Genomic DNA, 20,396 nt, shown 5'->3' on the forward strand with positions numbered 1-20,396 from the left:
CGTTAGAACGGAGTTGGTAAAATCAAAGAAATTGTTTGATACAAAATTGATCAACTGCTTATTAATTAAGCAAAAGTGTGGAATAATAATTGAATTTTGGAAATATAATATCCCAAAATATCATCACAAATTATAAAATATGGAACATAGGATAAAACATTCAGAAGTTCTACCGTTTCGACAAAAAGCAAGAATAGTTATTTATTCTTACTATACATTCAATTTTGTCGAAATACATCGATTCCAAATTTTTTTCAAATGGTACTATTTATAAAGGTTACTATGGTCTTATTAAAGTAATGACTTGAAAATAATTTGAAATGGTAAACTAACTTAAAAGGGTCACCTTAAGGACCTCTAACGTATCTTTTATTTGTTACTTAAGTTCGTTTATAATATTTTGGTAATTTCGCTTTGCCTATAACTATAATACAATATGAAAAAATGTATGCAAATATTTTTAGTAGTCAATATGTACTAATACTATTAATTCGTTCACTTAGCGGGTGACTTGTTAGATTTTACTGTATTGACTTTTGCCTGTTTGTTTTTAATTCATTCAACTTCAACGCACTTTAATAAATCATTTGTATGTTTAATTGCCACAACATAAGTTTATATCTCGCTGATATCGGAGTTCCAGTTTACAAATTACACTGCCATAGTATCGTAGGCTGCGGGTCTGGTGCCACTTTGCTGCTGGAGTTGGTGTTGCCCTGGGCCGACTTTGTGTCTGAGATTTCCGAGAAAAAAACACAAAAGAAAAACGATTAAATATTATATTTCATATGAATTTTTATTTTCTTCAAAAATAGACAAATGTATGTATATATTTGCACCGTGAAACAGTTTGGAAGGTAACGTATTTATGAATCCATGGTAATACTCTCTACCTGAAAGGTACAAGAGTACAATTATATTATTATATATTCTTATTATTGTCTTGATCAGCATAACAAGAAGTGTCGATTTAGCCCTGTATATCAATATGATCTCAAGGAACATAAGAGATAGACACATAAAATTTCTGTATATATTTCCAAATTATTGAGTAATTCGTATACGTATATTTAGTTATAAAAATTAAAAGTTTTAATATTCTTGGGTTTTTAGAAAACTCATCACTTTCAGCAACTACAATACTAATTACCTGTGTGCGCTCAACATGATTAATTATAGTTCGAAACCAGGTTTCGACTCCTCTCATTGTGGTAAACGACCGTTCGAACGGTGGAACGCGTTCCACCGTGGTGGTCGTTGTGCATGACATAGCGAGCACAATTATTAACGCCTGTCTGGATCCTGGATTCTGATTATACTCTTTACATGAAATGTACAAGAGTACAAGGTGAGTTCCAAAGTAAACAGGACTCTTTGAATCTAGCGCCCCCTGGTGGCGCTATTTATATGTCGACTGGAGCGTTAGAATCTGCAATCTTTATCTATTGTCCAGTGAGAATCATGACATTTCATCGATTGGAAGTGAAGTTATTGCGTCTTAAGTGTCAGTATGTTTGTCTTATCGGTGCGAAAATGAGCTTCGAACAAAGAGCCAACATTAAATTTTGTTTTAAAATTGGTAAAACTTTTACCGAAACGTTTCAATTGATGGAACAAGTTTATGGCGAAGATTGCCTATCCCGTAGCAGACTGCACGAGTGGTTTCAACGTCTTCAAAGTGGTCGTGAGGACATAAATGACGATCAACATGTGGGCCAATCAAAATTCGTGGTCACCGAAAATTCCATCGAAACTGTGCGTGAATTCATCAAAAATCAGTAGAATCATCATTGAAATTGATGGAAATGAAATTAAACATCTCCAAAACATCGATTTATCGCATTTTGACCGAACATTTGGGCTTACGAAAGATCTGTGCACGGTTTGTTCCGCACAAATTGACTGACGACCAAAAATTGCTCTCATCGATCGTCGCTTGTGACCGATTATTTGACCAAAAATCAAATTTTAAACATTAACCACTCGCCGTATTCACCTGATATGGCACCGTGCGACATCTACCTTTTCGCAAAAATGCATTTGCCCATGAAAGGAAAGCGTTATGCAGACGTAGAGACCATTCAAAAGGCTTGCACCGGCATACTGGCGGCCATACCGGCCAACGTGCTAAAACACTCGTTCGACATGCTTTTGGATCGTGCAAAAAGCTGTATTGAAGCAGAAGGAGACTATTTTGAATAAAATAAATTGATTTTGAAAAATGTAACAGGCAGAAGGAGGCGTGGCAGGCCCCACAAAGTATATATATTCTTGATCAGCATGACGAGACGAGTCGATCTAGCCCTGTCTGTCCGTCTTTATGATCACCTAGATCTCAGAGAGAATAAAACCTAGGGATAATTGTTGGAATTTCGAAATAAAAATTATAAATAACTTGTGCTTTATGTCTTTTAAGCCGAAAAAACTGCTAGTAAAATCCATTTTTGGTTTTGTCGATTGAACCATATATATATTCTTGATCAGGGTGACAAGCCGAGTCGATATAGCAATGTCAGTTTGTCCGTTCGTCCGTCTGTCTGTATGAGCGCAAGGATCTCAAAAGGTACAAGAGCTAGAATTACCAAACTAGGTATCAAGGTGCCCCTAGGCCATAGGCAGGTCAAGTTTGTTTTTCTGATTCACCCCCGCACTCCCCTGTATGCGTGTATGCAGCACAAAGTTGAACCAAAGCAGCAACAACAACAACAGCTGCGGGCAGAGCATCGCAAGCGATTTTATTTATGGCTATAACTTTCTTAAGAATTGACTTTCTTGAATTGATCATGACGATTGTTAGCATACGGACACATAGAGGGGTGCCACAGAAATCTCTTTCTCCCAACTTTCGCCCGAAAACCAAATCTCGGTGCAACAGAATTTTTTTTGGAGTTTTCAAATGTCGTAAGTTTTGGTTAAAAAAAAAAGATATTAAAAAACAGACATTTTTCCAAATAAAAATAATTATTGGAATATAAGCCTGATAGTAAAATATTTTGCATATCCTATGTAAATATTATTAAATTGGCAAATTACTAAGTGTATACTTTTAAACACCAGCATTCACACACAGCATCCAAAACAAGCAAGCAATAGAGATTCCAACTTGGCACAAATACAAAATAACATTTTTCGAACATCACATTTTGCTGAATTAAGTATTATTTTGTGAGTCAGTTGCAGGGGACAACATAAATCGTCTGAACAAGACTCAATCTTCGTGCAGTTTATGGAAGCACACACCGGTATTGCGAAAGGATATACGCGCGGCGATTCGAATATTCGCCAATCCTCCTTGTTGTTCACTTTGTGATTCCGTTTCTTTACCAGTCTCATTATTTGCATCGACTGGGAAATCACAAGGAAAATCGGGTTCATACTTTTTCCGTTGTGAAGAGCATTAAAAATAAAATTTACAATACAAATACAATATGAAGGATTCTCGCTGGCTATTATTAATGCAAGTGGCAAATTTCTTATTTGTTGAACTTTGTGCGTAAGGGAAATTAAACTCAGTTAGTCAAATGTAAACGTCGACACTCAATATTACTGACAGGGGTCTTTGCGTTATGTTTTGGTAAGTGGCGCCAGCCATACGCACAAGCAAAAGACCGGTCGCGTGCGAACTTACAAAAACAAAATACATGTAGATGTCGCCAGCCAGACACACAAGCAGACGATGCAACAAGAAAAGAATGCTAAAGTCGACCAAGCTCAACTCTTAAATACGCTGAACCTCCCACCAAAAAGGAAAAAATGAAAAAAAAAAATGTTTAAATAATTAAAAAAAAGTATATTAATTTAATTATTTAATTAAATTAAGGACATGTTCATGTACAGTTTAAACAGCATACATTTACATCAGAGATGTACACGCAGACATCTCTGCGTGTTTATATTCGTGTATGTATGCAGCACAAAGTTGAACCCAAGCAGCAACAACAACAACAGCTGCGGGCAGCGCTGCCGGCAGCTCTACAAGCAGAGCGTGGGCAGCGATTTTATTTATGGCTATCACTTTCTTCAGAATTGACGTATCATGATGAAACTTGGCATACAGACACATAATCACTAACGGGATGTAGTTACCAAATATTAGTTCGAAATTCAGAATAAAAAAATAAACTTGACCTGCCTAGGGCTTATGGGAATCTGGATACCGAGTACAGGCTATAAAAATAGTTCGTGTGTTGTTTCTCGATTCTCAGTAGCATTTACTCAAAACTATAGCTGTGATTATTGTTGTAGATGTTGTTGTAGGGGTCTCGATTTGAAATTTCGTGCCCACCTGACATAAGCGATAACTTTAACCTGTCGTATGCATTTTTTTTTCTGATTTCAATGCGGTTTTTCCATTAAATAGAAAAGGCAAACTAAAACAATAAAACAAACAGCAGGTTCAACCCTGTACCAAACAGAAAAAAATTAGATTAGCAAGTGAACGTCGTAGACGTCGGACGTATTTTTATTTCGCTCCGCCGTGTGTTAAAAATATAGTGCAATTAACGCCAAATTAGCCAAATTAATTCGCGAAAAGACGCTCAGGGTGTGGATGGGCACTTATAATCGTGTGACCCATGTAAATTGATCTTATACTATCAGGTATTGCCCGTCTTAACCCGGCTCAATATGTTTCCAATTGTAATTATTTTGTGTGTGTATAACCTACCCATATGTTTTCACCTTAAAGGTTACCAGTAGCAAGGCATTTAAGGTATTTAAATGAACATTTTCTGTTCTTGACAAAAAATTGTTCAGTAGTCCGTTACATTTTTATACCCTGTACCCGTAGGGTAAAAAGGGTATATTAGGTTTGTGCAAAGTATGTAACATGCAGAAGGAAGCATCTCCGACCCATAAAGTATATATATTCTGAATCAGCATGACGAGAGAAATCGATCTAGACATGTCCGTCCATCCGTCCGTCCGTCTGTCCGTCTGGATGAACGCGAGGATCTCAGAAACTATAAAAGCTAGAATAACCAAAGTTGGCATCCAGATTCTCCTAGGTCCGAGAAAGGACGAGTTTATTTTATTTTTTGGAATTTCCCCCCCCCTTCCCCCGCTACAGAATTTCGTCAATAGCGTCCACATTTCAAATGCTACCTAAAGCAAACTTTGCACACATAATTTATATATAATTGTCTACTGTTGTTCAAAAGTGTATTCAATTCGGTCAATTCTAAGAAAAGTTATTAGCGAAACAAATTCTCGCCAGTACAACCTCCCCAAACTGCAGCAACAAGTTCGCTCTTCTTCTTCCTCTTTTTGCTGCTGCTTTGGGCGCATATAACTCAGTGACGGAAGTTTACCTGGGTACAGGGTATTACACTGTCGGGCTTGCTCGACTGTAGCGTTCTCTCTTGTTGTTCTTGACAAACTATTTCGTTAAACGAACATGACCACTATAACTAATATTTTTTAAAGCTCGTTTTCCCCCCGTTGGAGCTAGAATTTTCCAAAAGCCTTTCTTAGTGTGCTCCTACACTATGATGGATACTATGAAACGATACTTGAGTCCAAATTTAAATTCACATTTGAGTCTTTTCGTGCCATATTGAGTCAATACGGCCACGCACAAACTCGGAATATGAAACACGGCACTCGTCAATGCCGTGCAGCGATGAGCCACGATCAAAAAGCACTGGCACCGATACCATCAAACTATCGAAGTTTGAATGCAATAAGCAGAATATTTAAATAATGAAATCGAATTATTTATTGAGATCAATAAGAACAAATCATTTACATACATACATACATCTGCCCGCAATGCGAAGCAGAATATGCGTAGGTCCGTTATTCGGTTTCTGCTTTACTATCGCTTACGCAGTCGTTGCCTAGCGACGGTAACTGTAACATTTTGGCGTTTTGCCTTTGCAATTAACATTAAATGGTGAAAACGAAAGAAGAAGAGCGAGCTAATGACTTGCAGTTGTTGTTGTTTTTAGAGCATTATTTTTTTTTACAATCAAACATAGACACGAACTGTTGCTTGTTGTGTGTGAGTGTGTGTATGTGATGTCCCCAACTATTTGATATTTGTTGTTGCTGCATAAAGTTATTAATGAAAACACTAATGCCAAATGCACTAAACAAAGAAAAAATTACTATTAAAAATGTTATATAATTTTCAATTAATTAACATTTCTTGCTCTGTCAGTGCAAGACGAATGTACATACATATGTAGATACATATGTACTTAGATGTGCACATACATATGTATCTATGGACATTCACACATTAGTGTCTCACATTTTGCTTTGGCTATTTCAATCGTTTGCACGCAACTACACGAACAGCTGTTTGTATGTGTGTGTGTGTGTATGTATACTTAGTTGTCCCCAACTGTTTGATATTTTGTATTGTTTGTTCTGCCTGCTTTTGTAAAATGCATATTTTGAAAATCCTTGAATGCAAAGTTGTAGATTTAGTTACGTAGATTACATTATCCAAATTTTAAATCGATCGGACTAAATTTATAACACAAACTTTTCATTTGAAATAGTGAATAAATATTAAAACCCCAATAATTCAAGCTCCAACACAATCGGTTGAAAAATGCGGATTTTTCAAACAAACTTTGGAGCTACTTTTCCCCCCTTTGGTGCTCGATTTTTCCAAAATCCCTTCTTAGTGCGCATCTACACCCTGATAGGATACTTGAGCCCAAATTTCAGCATCCTAGCTTTTACCGTGTGGGCTGTGGGCTGTTGACGCGGTTTGCTTTTGTGCCCCAACATTTTTTTTACAGGAAAACTCCCATATTTTAGGCCCAAAAACCAAGTATACAGTTTTTCTTGGAATTGTTCTCAGAGTATACAAACTAAGTTTAAAGTTAATCAGATGACAACTGTAGATTTTTCATACAAACGTTGGAGCCTGTTTCCCCCCTTTGGAGCTCGAGTTTTCCAAAATCCCTTCTTAGTGGGGACCTAGACTATGAAAGGATACTTGAGTCCAAATTTCAGCTTCCTAGCCTTTACCGTTTGGGCTGTGCGTTGATCACCAATCAGTCAGTCAGTCAGTCAGTCAGGACAAACTGTTTTATATATATAGATTGTGATTAGAACTAATAAAAACGAACTAAATTTTGTGAAATAAATAAAGTAATGCCAACGAGTAAGAGCATAAGATCTGTAAACAACAAAGAAAAATTGATAACAACAACGACCAGTACACTGCCCTCGGTTGCAACTGTGTCTTCAACATCGACAACGACAACAACAACAGCAGTCTCTCAACGCCCGGTATTGCCAACTCACTGCGACCTCCCTATCTCCCAGTCGAAAAGTACGCAAAGCGCTAACGGAGCGTTAATACAGACTGGGCTCGATCACTATGTGTGCAAATTAAACGAAAACTAAGGCCACAAGCAACTTAGAGAAACAACGCACCCAAAATAACTAAAACAGCAAAAAACACTGAGGAGCTGAAAAACAATAGATTCTCAGTTTACCTGAAGAAGATATCGCCGAAACAGCTAAGGCCAAGCATTTAAAGCAGCCACCTATTTATGTGCGTCAGGCAAATTGTACAGAATTGGTTAAAAAGATCACTACCAAAATTGGCGAAAACAAATTCTATGTCTATAAAACGGGGTAGCATAAATGAAACTAAAATACAAGCCAATGATGAAAATTCCTATCGATCACTGGTCAAATACCTCGACGAGGAAAAGATGAACTACTACACCTACCAACTTAAAAGTAGCAAGGGATTACATGTGGTTATCAAAGGAATCGACCCAACAGTTCCAGTCAGCGAGATAAAAGATGGACTTAAAGAGAAGAGCTTTGAAGTCAAAATGGCAATGAACATAATAAATAGAAATAAAATTCCCCAACCAACGTTCAAGATAGAACTGACTCCTGACTGTATGCCTATAAATAAAATAGAAGTTCACCCAATTTACAAGTTGCAATATCTACTGCACCGTAAAATCACCGTTGAGGAACCGCACAAACGAAATGGACCTGTCCAATGCACAAACTGCCAGGAATATGGACACACAAAAACCTATTGTACCCTACGCGCAGTCTGTGTTGCTTGCGGGGATGTACATCTCAATGAGGCCTGCCCTGTAAATAAGGTGGACCCCTCTGCTAAAAAATGTACCAACTGTGGGGGAAACCACACTGCCAATTATAGAGGTTGCCCCGTATGCAAAGATTATTTCGCAGGTCGAAATCCAGTCACCCGATAAAACTTGCCATACATACCATCAACTAGGATTCCAGGAGTATCTTTTACTAAGGCATTAAGTTACACCAACGAGTCGTACGATCAGTCTCTAAGCAAACCGCTGCAGGAATAATGAATCGTCAGACACCGCAACAGGGGCCAGAAACTACTGCCCAACATACCACTGCAAATCTATCCCAATTGCCTAGTGGATTTGAATCAATTCTGGCAACTCTAACAAATACAATGGTAGCAATACAACAAACGATGAAGGAAATTATGCGCAATCAAAATCTCCTCCTGGAAATAGGACGAATTTAAATACGGCTGACTCAATTTTAAGCTTAAGTTAGCTTACGTTTAAGATACGGACTTAATCGTAACACCAAAATTATCCTGACTTATGAATTAAGAATATAGAATTAATATGAAAACATTAAAACAGATATTTTGTTTTTTAGCTTTTTTTGCTTTGGATTTAGCTTTATTTTTTTTTTTTTTTGGCAATCTAGCTGTTTTTGATAAAAAAAAATTATGACAGCACTGGTTCCCAGGCATATTGAAGAACTGCTACGAAATAAGAGAAGGCTTCGGCGGGAGTGGCAAGCGCACAAATCACCTGACTCAAAGGAGCGGTTAAAAATAGCCAACCATCTACTACGCAAAGCCCGAGAAGATGAGAAACACCGAGCTCAAATGGACTATATGGAGCAACTTTCCCCAAACAGCAAACGATTCCCATTGTGGAAAGCTAACTCAGGCGTATGTATACCGTATACCAATATACTGAAATGGGGCTATTATCCTCAACAATTGAGAAAATCTGTCCTCACAATGATCCATAAAGCCGAAAAGGACAAGTCTCAGCCATCATCATATAGACCTATCAGTCTCCTGCCGTGCCTATCGAAGATATTCGAAAAACTACTCCTAAATCATATCAAGCAGCATCTACATACCAACAGTGCAATCCCAAATCACCAATTTGGTTTTCGCGAAAAACCGAACAACCTCTGAGATACGAAATGCATTTGAAAAACGAGAGTATTGCTCCGCTGTTTTTCTGGATGTCGCTCAAGTCTTTGACCGCGTTTGGCTGGATGGCTTAATTCACAAAATCAAAATATTACTTCCACAGAACATCCATAAAATACTGGAGTCATACGTACAGAAAAGAAGTTTCGCAGTTAGATGCAAAGATTTCCTCTCCGAACACTGCATATCATATACACAGCAGATATACTGACAAACATTCATACAACAATTTCGACATTTGCTGATGATACTGCCATTCTAAGGCGTTCCAAGTGCCCAACAAGAGCTACAGAACTCTTATTATCTCACCTCGTGACCATAGAAGAATGGCTAGCAGACTGGCGCATACATGTAAACGAGCAAAAGTGAAAACATGTCACCTTTACCCTAAACAAACACTGGGGCACCCATGTACATACGGAGTGAAAATATCCGGAAAGATTTAAATGTGGGACCTGTTAAAAATGAAATCGCCAAGGTGAAAGCGAAGTACCAGATTAAGCTTCGGAACCATCCAATTAGACTTGGGCAGAATTTAAATTGGCAGGCTAGCCACGACTCCGGCGAAGAGACCTCCCCACCCAGCAATAACAAGTAGGGCCGTAATTTAAATATTGAATTGTAATAAATTAAATAACTATATTAGATTATGATTTGACTACTTAACGTAAGTCTCCGAGAGAGAAGATTCGATTAATAAAGAAAAGTAAAAAAAAAAATTAAATTATTTAAATTAATAAATACAAATTATTCAATACATATATACGAGAGTGGATACATGTTCATGTACAGTTTCAACACCATACATTTACATCAGAATCGTGGCTCTGCGTGTTTATATCCGTGTATGTATGCAGCAGAAAGTTGAACGAAAGCAGCAGAGCATGGGCAGCGATTTTATTTATGGCTATAACTTTCTTCAGAATTGACCTATCATGATGAAACTTTGCATATAGACACACAATCACTAACGGGATGTAGTTACCAAGTTAGAAATTCCAAGAATTACTGGAGTTATGAAAAAAAAAAAACACGAATTGCCGGAGAGTGTGGGGGGGGGGGTTGTATCAGAATAATAAAATAAATTTGACCTGCCTAGGGCTCAGGGGAACCTGGATACAAAGTTCTACCTTCTGAGATCCTTGCGCTCGTCCAGACGGTCGGACAGACAAACGGACATGGCTATATCGACTCGATTTGCCACCCTGATCAATAATATATATACTTTGTCGGGTATGCTACGCCTCCTTCTGCCTGTTACATACATTCGCACAAAACTAGTATAGTCTTTTACCCTTTGAGTACAGGCTATAAATATACTTGTTTTTTTGTTTTTTGAAATTTTGTGATTTTGTATATTTTTTACAAAAAACGATGTATTTTATTTTTACATTAAAGTTGTTTCTGGTATCAAAAAATCCCCTAATTTGCTTGCATCCCACGAATCACAAAATTGGGCCAAAAGTGATCATTTCAATTCACTAGCTTATTTCAGTGTAACCAAATCAAATACACTTAAAGTACCATGTACAGAACTACATCAGATAGTAACTTTGCAAATTTCGCGCATACATTGTAAAATAATTGAGTTTAAGCGGTATGTTGCAGGTATGCATCATAGACATACGAAGGGTTAAAAACACATTACAATTGTGTGTAAGCTGTCAGATCAGAAAACTATTGGAAAATGTACATTTTATTAAATGTAGATAATTTTACTAACATAATTAAAGCTAATTATGTTAAAGTATTTTGAATAAAAAACATAATCATGTCACCAAATTGGACATTATTGGCAATTAAATATATTAAAGCTTTAAAATGTTCTCAGGAGGTTTAAATTACGAAATGAAATTTATTTCTTTGTGGCAAGCCGTACGTTACCTTTCAATTAATTTACACATCTCCTCTGTGGTGCGTTCATCTTTCAATTGGGGCGACCTTTTTACTATTGACGATTGCATTATATGCATTGAAACCAAATTTGTAAAGTACTCAAGTCAGTTGGTCAACGAAATATAGTTGGTGTTGAAACATGCATTTAAATGTAAAAGAAACAGAAAAAATATATTAAACAAAAAGCAATGTTAAAATTAATCTAAACAAGTGGAGAAGCCAAAGCCGGGTATCCCGACTTTGAAATACTCTGTACATATTTGTAGAATAATTATGCGTATCTATGCGTGTCTGTGTGAGTGTGTCTGTGTATGTCTCGTGCGCCTCTGCAAAGCAGTAACAACAACAACAGCTGCGGGTACTGCTACGTCATATGTACATGTATGTGTATAACTTCCTGTTAAATGTGCCTATTATTATGAAACTTAGCATATGGACTCATTATCACTAACTGGAGGTATTTTCTGAATTTCATTGAAATACAGGAGTTATGGACAATCAGTGATTGTGGGGGAGACGAGGGAAGGAGGGAAATTCCAAAACACACATTTTCTGCGTATTCACATAAAGCATCTTGGAATAAAATTTGGTGTCCCTAGGTCTAATAGTATCTAAGATATTGGTGATTTTACGGAAAATCGGGAAATCCCTCATAGGTTGGAAGTTGGCAGGAAAATTAAAAATGTAAAACAAAAAAGTACAGTGTACACACATAAGGCATCTTTGTGCAAAATTTTGTGTCTCAAGCTCTTATAGTCTCTGAGATCCTGAGTGTTCTTATGGACAGGCGGACGGACGGACAGACAGACAGGGCTAGACTCGACTTGTCGTATTGATCAAGAATATATACACTTGGCTGGGTAGCATACTTGTCAATGTACAAGTATATTGGAAATATTCTCATGTCTCATATATCTCTTCTCTCTTTGTTATTTTATACTTCCTACATTCTACACATTTGAACTCTAATGCAATAAATACGAAGATACCAATAAACAGTTTGTAATCAGATCTTGAAGAAGAACCACTGACTATCGCGTATTATTCGGTTATATGTCAATTGAATTTTAATTTGTTTTCAAACTAATTCGCACACCGCCCAGACCTGAAGTTTCATGTTGGCAGGGAAAACGCTCCTTGCCACAACAGGGTATAATAAATTCGATTATACCTGCGTCGAGACTTCACTTATTGGTTGGAATTGTGTCTATCAGGGGGGCTACAGAAATCTGTAGTGGTTTCGGCATTAGTTGTTTTTGAAATCAATCAAAAAAATCGCTACATAATTTCGAGAGATTTCATTTTTCACGCTTTCATTTTAAACGAACTGTGACAAATTAATCACTTCAAATATTATTAAAGAAGTGCTTCAATAATTAAACGGCCGACGCTGTACTCTTGAAACACATCAATTTAAAATTTGAATTTAGTTTTCGTCAAGCTATCCGATGCAATTGCGCAGAATTTCTTTACTAGTGGCCTTTACCGTTTATTAGTCAGCTTTCCTATCAATGGCTTTCTCTGAAGTTCAAACAACTCATAGTAATTGACATATTGGCTGCTTACGGTAAAAATATCCCAGGTGTATCCCTTAATCCCAAAAGGTTCAGAAGACTTCGTTAGCTAAGGCATTTCATGTCTGATTTGATTGTCCTTGTAACCAGTAAGTAACATTTCATTCTTTGCTATCCCATAATTGAGTTGCAACACTCTAATGTACACGACAAAATTTACATATGGGGGCAAAGAACATCAATTTCAGATCTATATAGGATATAACATTCGCCCTCCTCGCGACTTGGCCTATCGAACATCTCAAGGAGCAACGCATCGCAAAACCGAAGAAATTACCACAATATTGTATTACAATTAACATGCTCATACATCGAAATCATCCTTCCTGTCCACATTTTCAAAAGCATCAAAAACTAAACTTTTGCACACGTAATTAATAAATAGTTCTCTACTATTTTAAAATTAAATATAAATCGGTGGATTTACTGCAGTAAATAGCACAAAAACTTCCGGAACGCGCTCTCCCTTCTTTTATTTTGCTTCTGCGGCGGAAGCTTGTTTGGGTACAAGGGAAGTAACTACCGGGCCTGCTCGCCTGTAAATTCTCTTTTGTTTGGTGTCGGTTACAGGGTATAAAATGTAAGCAAAATAAATTTGGTCTTTACACGAATAAGTCTAAATACTCTGCATACAAAGTTTGGTGGCTGTCTCTCTCTCTTATACTTTCGTGTTAAGAATAACTTGTCTTGTCATATTGTTCGAGAATACATATTATTTCTGGGTGGACAAAACACTGATTGGATTCAATATAAATAAGCGAATACTTTGTAAGACTTACCGCCATAATTTCCACGTGGTCCGTGATCACGGTCGCACTCAGCCTCCGATATCTCATTACTTTCTTTAGAGTCATTGAAGGAACAGTTACTCATATCGTGATTACGTGGCGGTGGAGGTGGGGGCTCAGGAGAACCATTCGTTGGATTACGCCCAGAACCTTAATGGAGTGCAATTACTAAATGTACTTTCTTAGCGCTAAGAAACTTACCAACACTACGACGTCCGACGGAACCACGAGAACCATAATGATCATAAGGCTGTCCATAGGGGCCGCCATATTGTGAACCATATTGATCTTCTTCGGGTGCGCAATTGGCTGGATCATCATATTCTGGTCCAGGTCCTGAATATAGGCTACCTCCTTGAGAATTTACTCGTGTGTAGCGGCGCTGGGTGGGACAACATATTATAATGTAATTCCTCTAATAATATTAAGCTCTCCACTTACATATTGATCTTCCTCAGCACAATTAGCCGGATCATCATACTCGGGTGCGGGTGTATAAATCGACGATTGGCCACCTTGGCTGTTCTTGCGCTGATACCGATTAGCTCGCGGCATTGACTGAGAGCCTGATCTTGAATGCATGTTTCCAGAATGTCCAGTTGGGCCCATTGTTCCAGCGTGACCAGGAACTGGTGCGTGTCCATTCTGATGTGGGAACGTTTGGAAATTCATTGCCTTTGTGGGATCCATTTCCTCGCGAAAACCAAGCAAATGAAATGTGGCATAGGGACAGATTTCATCTTCCATACCTTAATAAATATTTTCAAGTGGGTAAAATAAATCTTTTTGGATGACAGCATATTCATAGTTGTTATTCTTTGAGATGTATTATTATTTCCTAGTTTAGTATTTGTATTATTTCTTCCAAGTAATGGTTAACACTTACAAAACTATCTGAACTCGGCTTGTTGCGGCCATAAAATAATATACAACACGTTAGTAAATGTAAACTAAATAAGAATGTAAAAAATATATACAAATAATATTGTTAAATAAACCAAATGTCTGTGCTCCCTACCTGGATGTCTATAATGACACTCGACATGCCCATGGGCATGAATATTACCATAAGGTTTTCCACGCATAGGCATCGGTGGGGCTTTTAGTTCCTCATATAGGTTAGGATTGCGACGCGGATCCCAGGTGGAGTGGTTTGATTTTAAGCCACTGCGGCCTTGAGTTTAAAGTTTAATTGTGTGTCGCATTGCAGGTGTTGAAATATCCAACATTTTTTATTTTGACAATAAATAAGAGCAACCGAGGAAATTACATAGAAAAAATGATTTAAATTAAGCGTAAGAGAAAATTATATAAAATTTGTCTTGAAATATTATATACGATTTATATTTGTGAACACAATAAAAATTACCAAGAAAGTAAAACAAATTTTTCTTTTGTTTTTAATCTAATTTATGTGTTTTGAATTTTGTATTACAACAGTAAAAACAACAGCGAAATGTATTACTTTCAATTTATTTTCCAGAATTTAAAAAGAAGACAACGATCGACAAACCACTTACAACAACGACCTCCTAGTGTATGTATGTATGTATGTATGTACATATATATTTTTAAAATATACGAGTATCTTTATATTAAGTGAAGATATAGATGCTTACTTATAACTGTACCTCGCTTAATCCGATCACATGTGTTGTAGTTCGATCCTGGCACTGGGGGCAACTTCCTATTTGGAGGCGCTATGTATCCTAATTCGTCACGCAGATCTGGCCTGCGTTTATCCAAGGTGGCACCCGGTCCCATAGTCTGATTGTAAACTACATCGTCTAAAATTAATGTGTGATATCACAAACTCAATAATAAAATACGAAGATGCTTTTCCTTGATGCAATTATTAACTCGCATACTTTACTTTTGTTTTATTTCAACTTTTGCCACCGATCAATAAAATTGAAATCAATTGCAAGCATAATTATATACATATATACAAGGTGTTTTCCAAAGTAAACAGGACTTTAAAAAAAAAAACAGAACAAATGGTTTTTTCGGCAAAATCAGTTTATTTCATTCAAAATAGTGTCCTTCTGCTTCAATACAGCCTTTTGCACGATCCAGAAGCATGTCGAACGAGTGTTTAAGCTCGTTGGCCGGTATGGCCGCCAGTATGCCGGTGCAAGCCTTTTGAATGGTCTCTACGTCTGCATAACGCTTTCCTTTCATGGGCAAATGCATTTTTCCGAAAAGGTAGAAGTCGCACGGTGCCATGTCAGGTGAATACGGCGAGTGGGTAATGTTTAAAATTTGATTTTTGGTCAAATAATCGGTCACAAGCGACGATTGATGAGAGCAATTTTTGGTCGTCAGTCAATTTGTGCGGAACAAACCGTGCACACACCTTTCGTAAGCCCAAATGTTCGGTCAAAATGCGATAAATCGATGTTTTGGAGATGTTTAATTCCATTTCCATCAATTTCAATGATGATTTCGGCTGATTTTTGATCAATTCACGCACAGTTTCGATGGAATTTTCGGTGATCACGAATTTTGTTTGGCCCACATGTTGACCTCATTTATGTCCTCACGACCACTTTGAAAACGTTGATACCACTCGTGCAGTCTGCTACGGGATAGACAATCATCGCCATAAACTTGTTCCATCAATTGAAACGTTTCGGTAAAAGTTTTACCAATTTTAAAACAAAATTTAATGTTGGCTCTTTGTTCGAAGCTCATTTTTGCACCGATAACAGAAACGTGCTGACACTTAAAACACAATAACTTCACTTCCAATCGATGAAATGTCATGATTCGCACTGGACAATAGATAAAGATAGCAGATTCTAACGCACCAGTCGACATATAAATAGCGCCACCAGGGGGCGCTAGATTCAAAGAGTCCTGTTTACTTTCGAAAGCACCTTGTATATATATTTATTTTTTTTTTGCGCCGGTGCTGCATCACAACTAGTGTGCTAATCGGTTAAAATTAATTATGGAATTATGAACTTTTGAATTTAAAAACATTTAAAAAGTTTCTTGTTAGATGCAAATTGCCATTACATTATTTAAAATTACAAAATACACCAACATGTATGCGACAGTGTATATAAATATAAGAGTGACTTGATATTATTATTAATCTTTAACGTTCTTGTGATTTTAAAAAGCATCTTTGTTTTATATTAATAAAAATAAATAATAAGAATAGGTAGAAGATTTATGTGAAATAAAAAATTACTGTGAAAGCTACTTATGCACAATCTCTCTCAAGATATGTGTATACTAGATAGTACACAAGATACATACTACATAGCAACCATATATAAATGCATGCATGAATTTAAGTATGTAAGTTTGTGAATGTATGTACATACATATTTGTATGTTTACCAACAGGTATATTTGAAATAAAAAAATAAAAAATGTGTATGGTTCGAAATCGATGTAATTTGTACTGTAGAGAATTTGTTTCGCTAATAACTTTTCTTAGAAAATTAACCGATTTAGATGAAAAAAGTAGACTATTGTGTATGAATTATGTGTGCAAAATTTGGTTAATGTAACTTTTGAAATGTGGACGGTATTGAATAAATTCTGTAGCGGGGGAGGGGAGGGGGGGGGGGGGGGGGGGGGAATTCCAAAAATAAAATAAACTCGTCCTTTCTCGGACATAGGAGAATCTGGATACCAACTTTGGTTATTCTAGCTTTTATAGTTTCTGAGATCCTTGCGTTCAGCTTCGTCCCTCTTCGTTACCGCATGCCCTTGAAATACTCTCATATTTGTTAACGATCGCAAATTATAAATTTATGTTTGCCTGTGATCCTGCTATTGGTGTACATGAAAAACGTAGTTCAATTTGGCATCAAAAAATCACAGAAAACTACAGGAAACAACGACTCTTAAAAATCAAAACTTACCAGGTAGTCATAAATAAGTAGAAGATAAACAACTGCTGATGATTGCGTGATTAATGGAGCGTGATTAATGGAGCGTGATTAATGGAGCGTGATTAATGGAGCGTGATTAATGGAGCGTGATTAATGGAGCGTGATTTTAATGGAGAGAAATTTCTAATCGGAAGCACAACAACAACATCTACAACCAAAATCACCGGTACAGTTATGAGTAAATTCTATGGAAAATCTAGAAGGGACACACGCACTACGTGTAATTTGTTTTTGCATTAATCTGATTTGGCGTCTCGCTGGCGACAACTGCATGTCTTTCTTTAACAAAAGGTTGCCGATCCAGCAGCAAAACCAAGAAGTAAGAAGTTTCACTTCAAAAATAAAATAAACTCCTATAGACTAGGGAGTAGGAGCATCTATATACCAAGTTTGGTTATTGTACATTCAGCAGTTTCCGAAATACAGGCGTTCATCCAGACATACGGACAGGTATGTCTAGATCGATTTTTGTCACTTTATGTTATTGTCACTGATATTGCACAAACCTAATATACCCTTTTTACTAAGAGAAGCTAAAGTCGGGTGTCCCGACTTTGAAATACTCTCTACATATGTACAAGGTGAGTTCCAAATTAAACAGGACTTTTTGAATCTAGCGCCCCCTGGTGGCGCTATCTATATGTCGACTGGTGCGTTAGAATCTGCTATCTTTATCGATTGTCCAGTGAGAATCATGACATTTCATCGATTGGAAGTGAAGTTATTGTGTTTTAGGTGTCATTATGTTTGTGTTATCGGTGCGAAAATGAGCTTCGAACAAAGAGCCAACATTAAATTTTGTTTTAAAATTGGTAAAACTTTTACCGAAACGTTTCAATTGATGGAACAAGTTTATGGCGATGATTGTCTATCCCGTAGCAGAGTGCACGAGTGGTTTCAACGTTTTCAAAGTGGTCGTGAGGACATTAATGACGATCAACATGTGGGCCAATCAAAATTCGTGATCACCGAAAATTCCATCGAAACTGTGCGTGAATTGATCAAAAATCAGCCGAAATCATCATTGAAATTGATGAAAATGGAATTGAACATCTCCAAAACATCGATTTATCGCATTTTGACCGAACATTTGGGCTTACGAAAGGTCTGTGCACGGTTTGTTCTGCACAAATTGACTGACGACCAAAAATTGCTCTCATCGATCGTCGCTTGTGACCGATTATTTGACCAAAAATCAAATTTTAAACATTAACCACTCGCCGTATTCACCTGATATGGCACCGTGCGACCTCTACCTTTTCGCAAAAATGCATTTGCCCATGAAAGGAAAGCGTTATGCAGACGTAGAGGCCATTCAAAAGGCTTGCACCGGCATACTGGCGGCCATACCGGCCAACGTGCTAAAACACTCGTTCGACATGCTTTTGGATCGTGCAAAAAGCTGTATTGAAGCAGAAGGAGACTATTTTGAATAAAATAAATTGATTTTGAAAATACCATTTGTTCTGTTTTTTTTTAAAGTCCTGTTTACATTGGAACACACCTTGTATGTATGTGTAGAATAATTATAGAAACCACAAAAATTAAGAAATTTAAAAAAATAAACCAAAAATGTTCGATTTTACCTTCGTTGGTATTTGAACTCACGTTAAATGTGTATAATTGCATACTTAAGTACATAAACACATAGAAATTGTGTTTATATAAGTATATGCGTGTCTATGTGTGCCCATGTATGCAGTGCAAAACAGAAGTGCAATGCAAAGCAGCAGTGCAAAGCAAAGCAGTGCAAGAAGAAACAGCAGCTGTAGGCAGTGCTTTCCATGAGATTATATTTATGACTATAACTTCCTCTTTAATCGACCTAACATAATGAAACTTTGACTCATAATCGCTAGCTAGAGATATTTGCCAAATTTAAGTTCGAAATACTAGGCTGTCGCTAGGCTTTTTAGTCTCTAAGATATAGGCGATTATACGAATAAAAAATCGGGAAATCCTCTATAGGGGGGACATTGGGGGAAAAGGCAAAAAAAATAAAACAAACTTGCACAGCGTACATACATAGGGAATCTTATAGTCTCTGAGATTCAGGTGTCCATACGAACAGACAGACGGATAGACAGACAGACGGACAGACAAACCGACCTTATATACCCTAATGTACAGGGTAGAAAAGTAATTTAATATTATAAAACTAGCGTAAGCACACCTCCATTTGGGAGTTACTGACAAGCAATGACTGGATGTGAACGAGCCCTCAACGAACACTCAGGACGAATCAAAACTACAAAAACTCAGAAGTGAGCAGCTGTGACCGAACTTTTTTCCTGCATGCAAGCATTGACCGAATGTCGTATTTACAATCATACCCGCATGACCGAACAATTCGCCAGAGTACGAGTAATTTTCGAGTCATGACACAATGAGCTCTGCACTTGCACCGACTATGATCTCGACATTGCACATTTCCTACAAGTATTCCATAAAAATAAAATAAACTCGTCCTTTCTCGGACCTAGGAGAATCTGGATACAAAATTTGGTTATTCCAGCTTTTATAGTTTCCGAGATCCTTGCGTTCATCCAGACAGACGGACGGACATGTCTAGATCGATTTTTCTCGTCATGCTGATTCAGAATATATATACTTTATGGGGTCGGAGATGCTTCCTTCTGCATGTTACATACTGTACACAGACATAATACACCCTTTTTACCCTACGGGTACAGGGTAAAAAAAGTTATGCAATTTCATTATAGCCTGTACCCAAAGGGTAAAAGGCTGTACTAGTTTTGTGCGAATGTATGTAACATACAGAAGGAGGCAGACCTCACAATAAACAAGTATATATGTTATTGATCAGGATGACCGAGTCGATATAGCCATGTCCGTCCGTCCGTCTGTATGAACGCAAGGATCTCAGCAAGTACAAGAGCAAGAATAACCAAACTTTGTAACCAGATTCTCCTAAGTCCGAGAAAGGACGAGTTTTTATTTTCATTCCCCCCCCCCCCCCCCCCCCCAACTCCCACGCAATGTACACTCC

General features: G+C 37.3%; 1 protein-coding gene across 5 annotated transcripts in view; it reads right to left on the minus strand.

The window, feature by feature from the left end:
• Positions 1 to 329: 329 nt before the first annotated feature.
• LOC115629414 (Down syndrome cell adhesion molecule-like protein Dscam2) overlaps positions 330 to 20,396 on the minus strand; it is a 150,550-nt gene continuing 130,483 nt past the window's right edge. For all 5 annotated transcript variants that reach the window (XM_030525871.1, XM_030525870.1, XM_030525872.1 and 2 more), the window contains 7 exons: positions 15,095 to 15,262; positions 14,494 to 14,649; positions 13,917 to 14,224; positions 13,677 to 13,857; positions 13,467 to 13,625; positions 11,102 to 11,165; positions 330 to 733 (listed from right to left, as the gene is read on the minus strand). In XM_030525871.1, the coding sequence (XP_030381731.1) occupies positions 652 to 733; positions 11,102 to 11,165; positions 13,467 to 13,625; positions 13,677 to 13,857; positions 13,917 to 14,224; positions 14,494 to 14,649; positions 15,095 to 15,262 (1,118 nt within the window). In that variant the 3' untranslated portion in view covers positions 330 to 651. The remainder of the gene's footprint in view (positions 734 to 11,101; positions 11,166 to 13,466; positions 13,626 to 13,676; positions 13,858 to 13,916; positions 14,225 to 14,493; positions 14,650 to 15,094; positions 15,263 to 20,396) is intronic.

The sequence above is a fragment of the Scaptodrosophila lebanonensis genome, unplaced genomic scaffold, assembly GCF_003285725.1.
Source record: "Scaptodrosophila lebanonensis strain 11010-0011.00,11010-0021.00 unplaced genomic scaffold, SlebRS2 tig00000145-arrow-arrow-pilon, whole genome shotgun sequence".
Taxonomy (NCBI): Eukaryota; Metazoa; Arthropoda; class Insecta; order Diptera; family Drosophilidae; genus Scaptodrosophila; species Scaptodrosophila lebanonensis.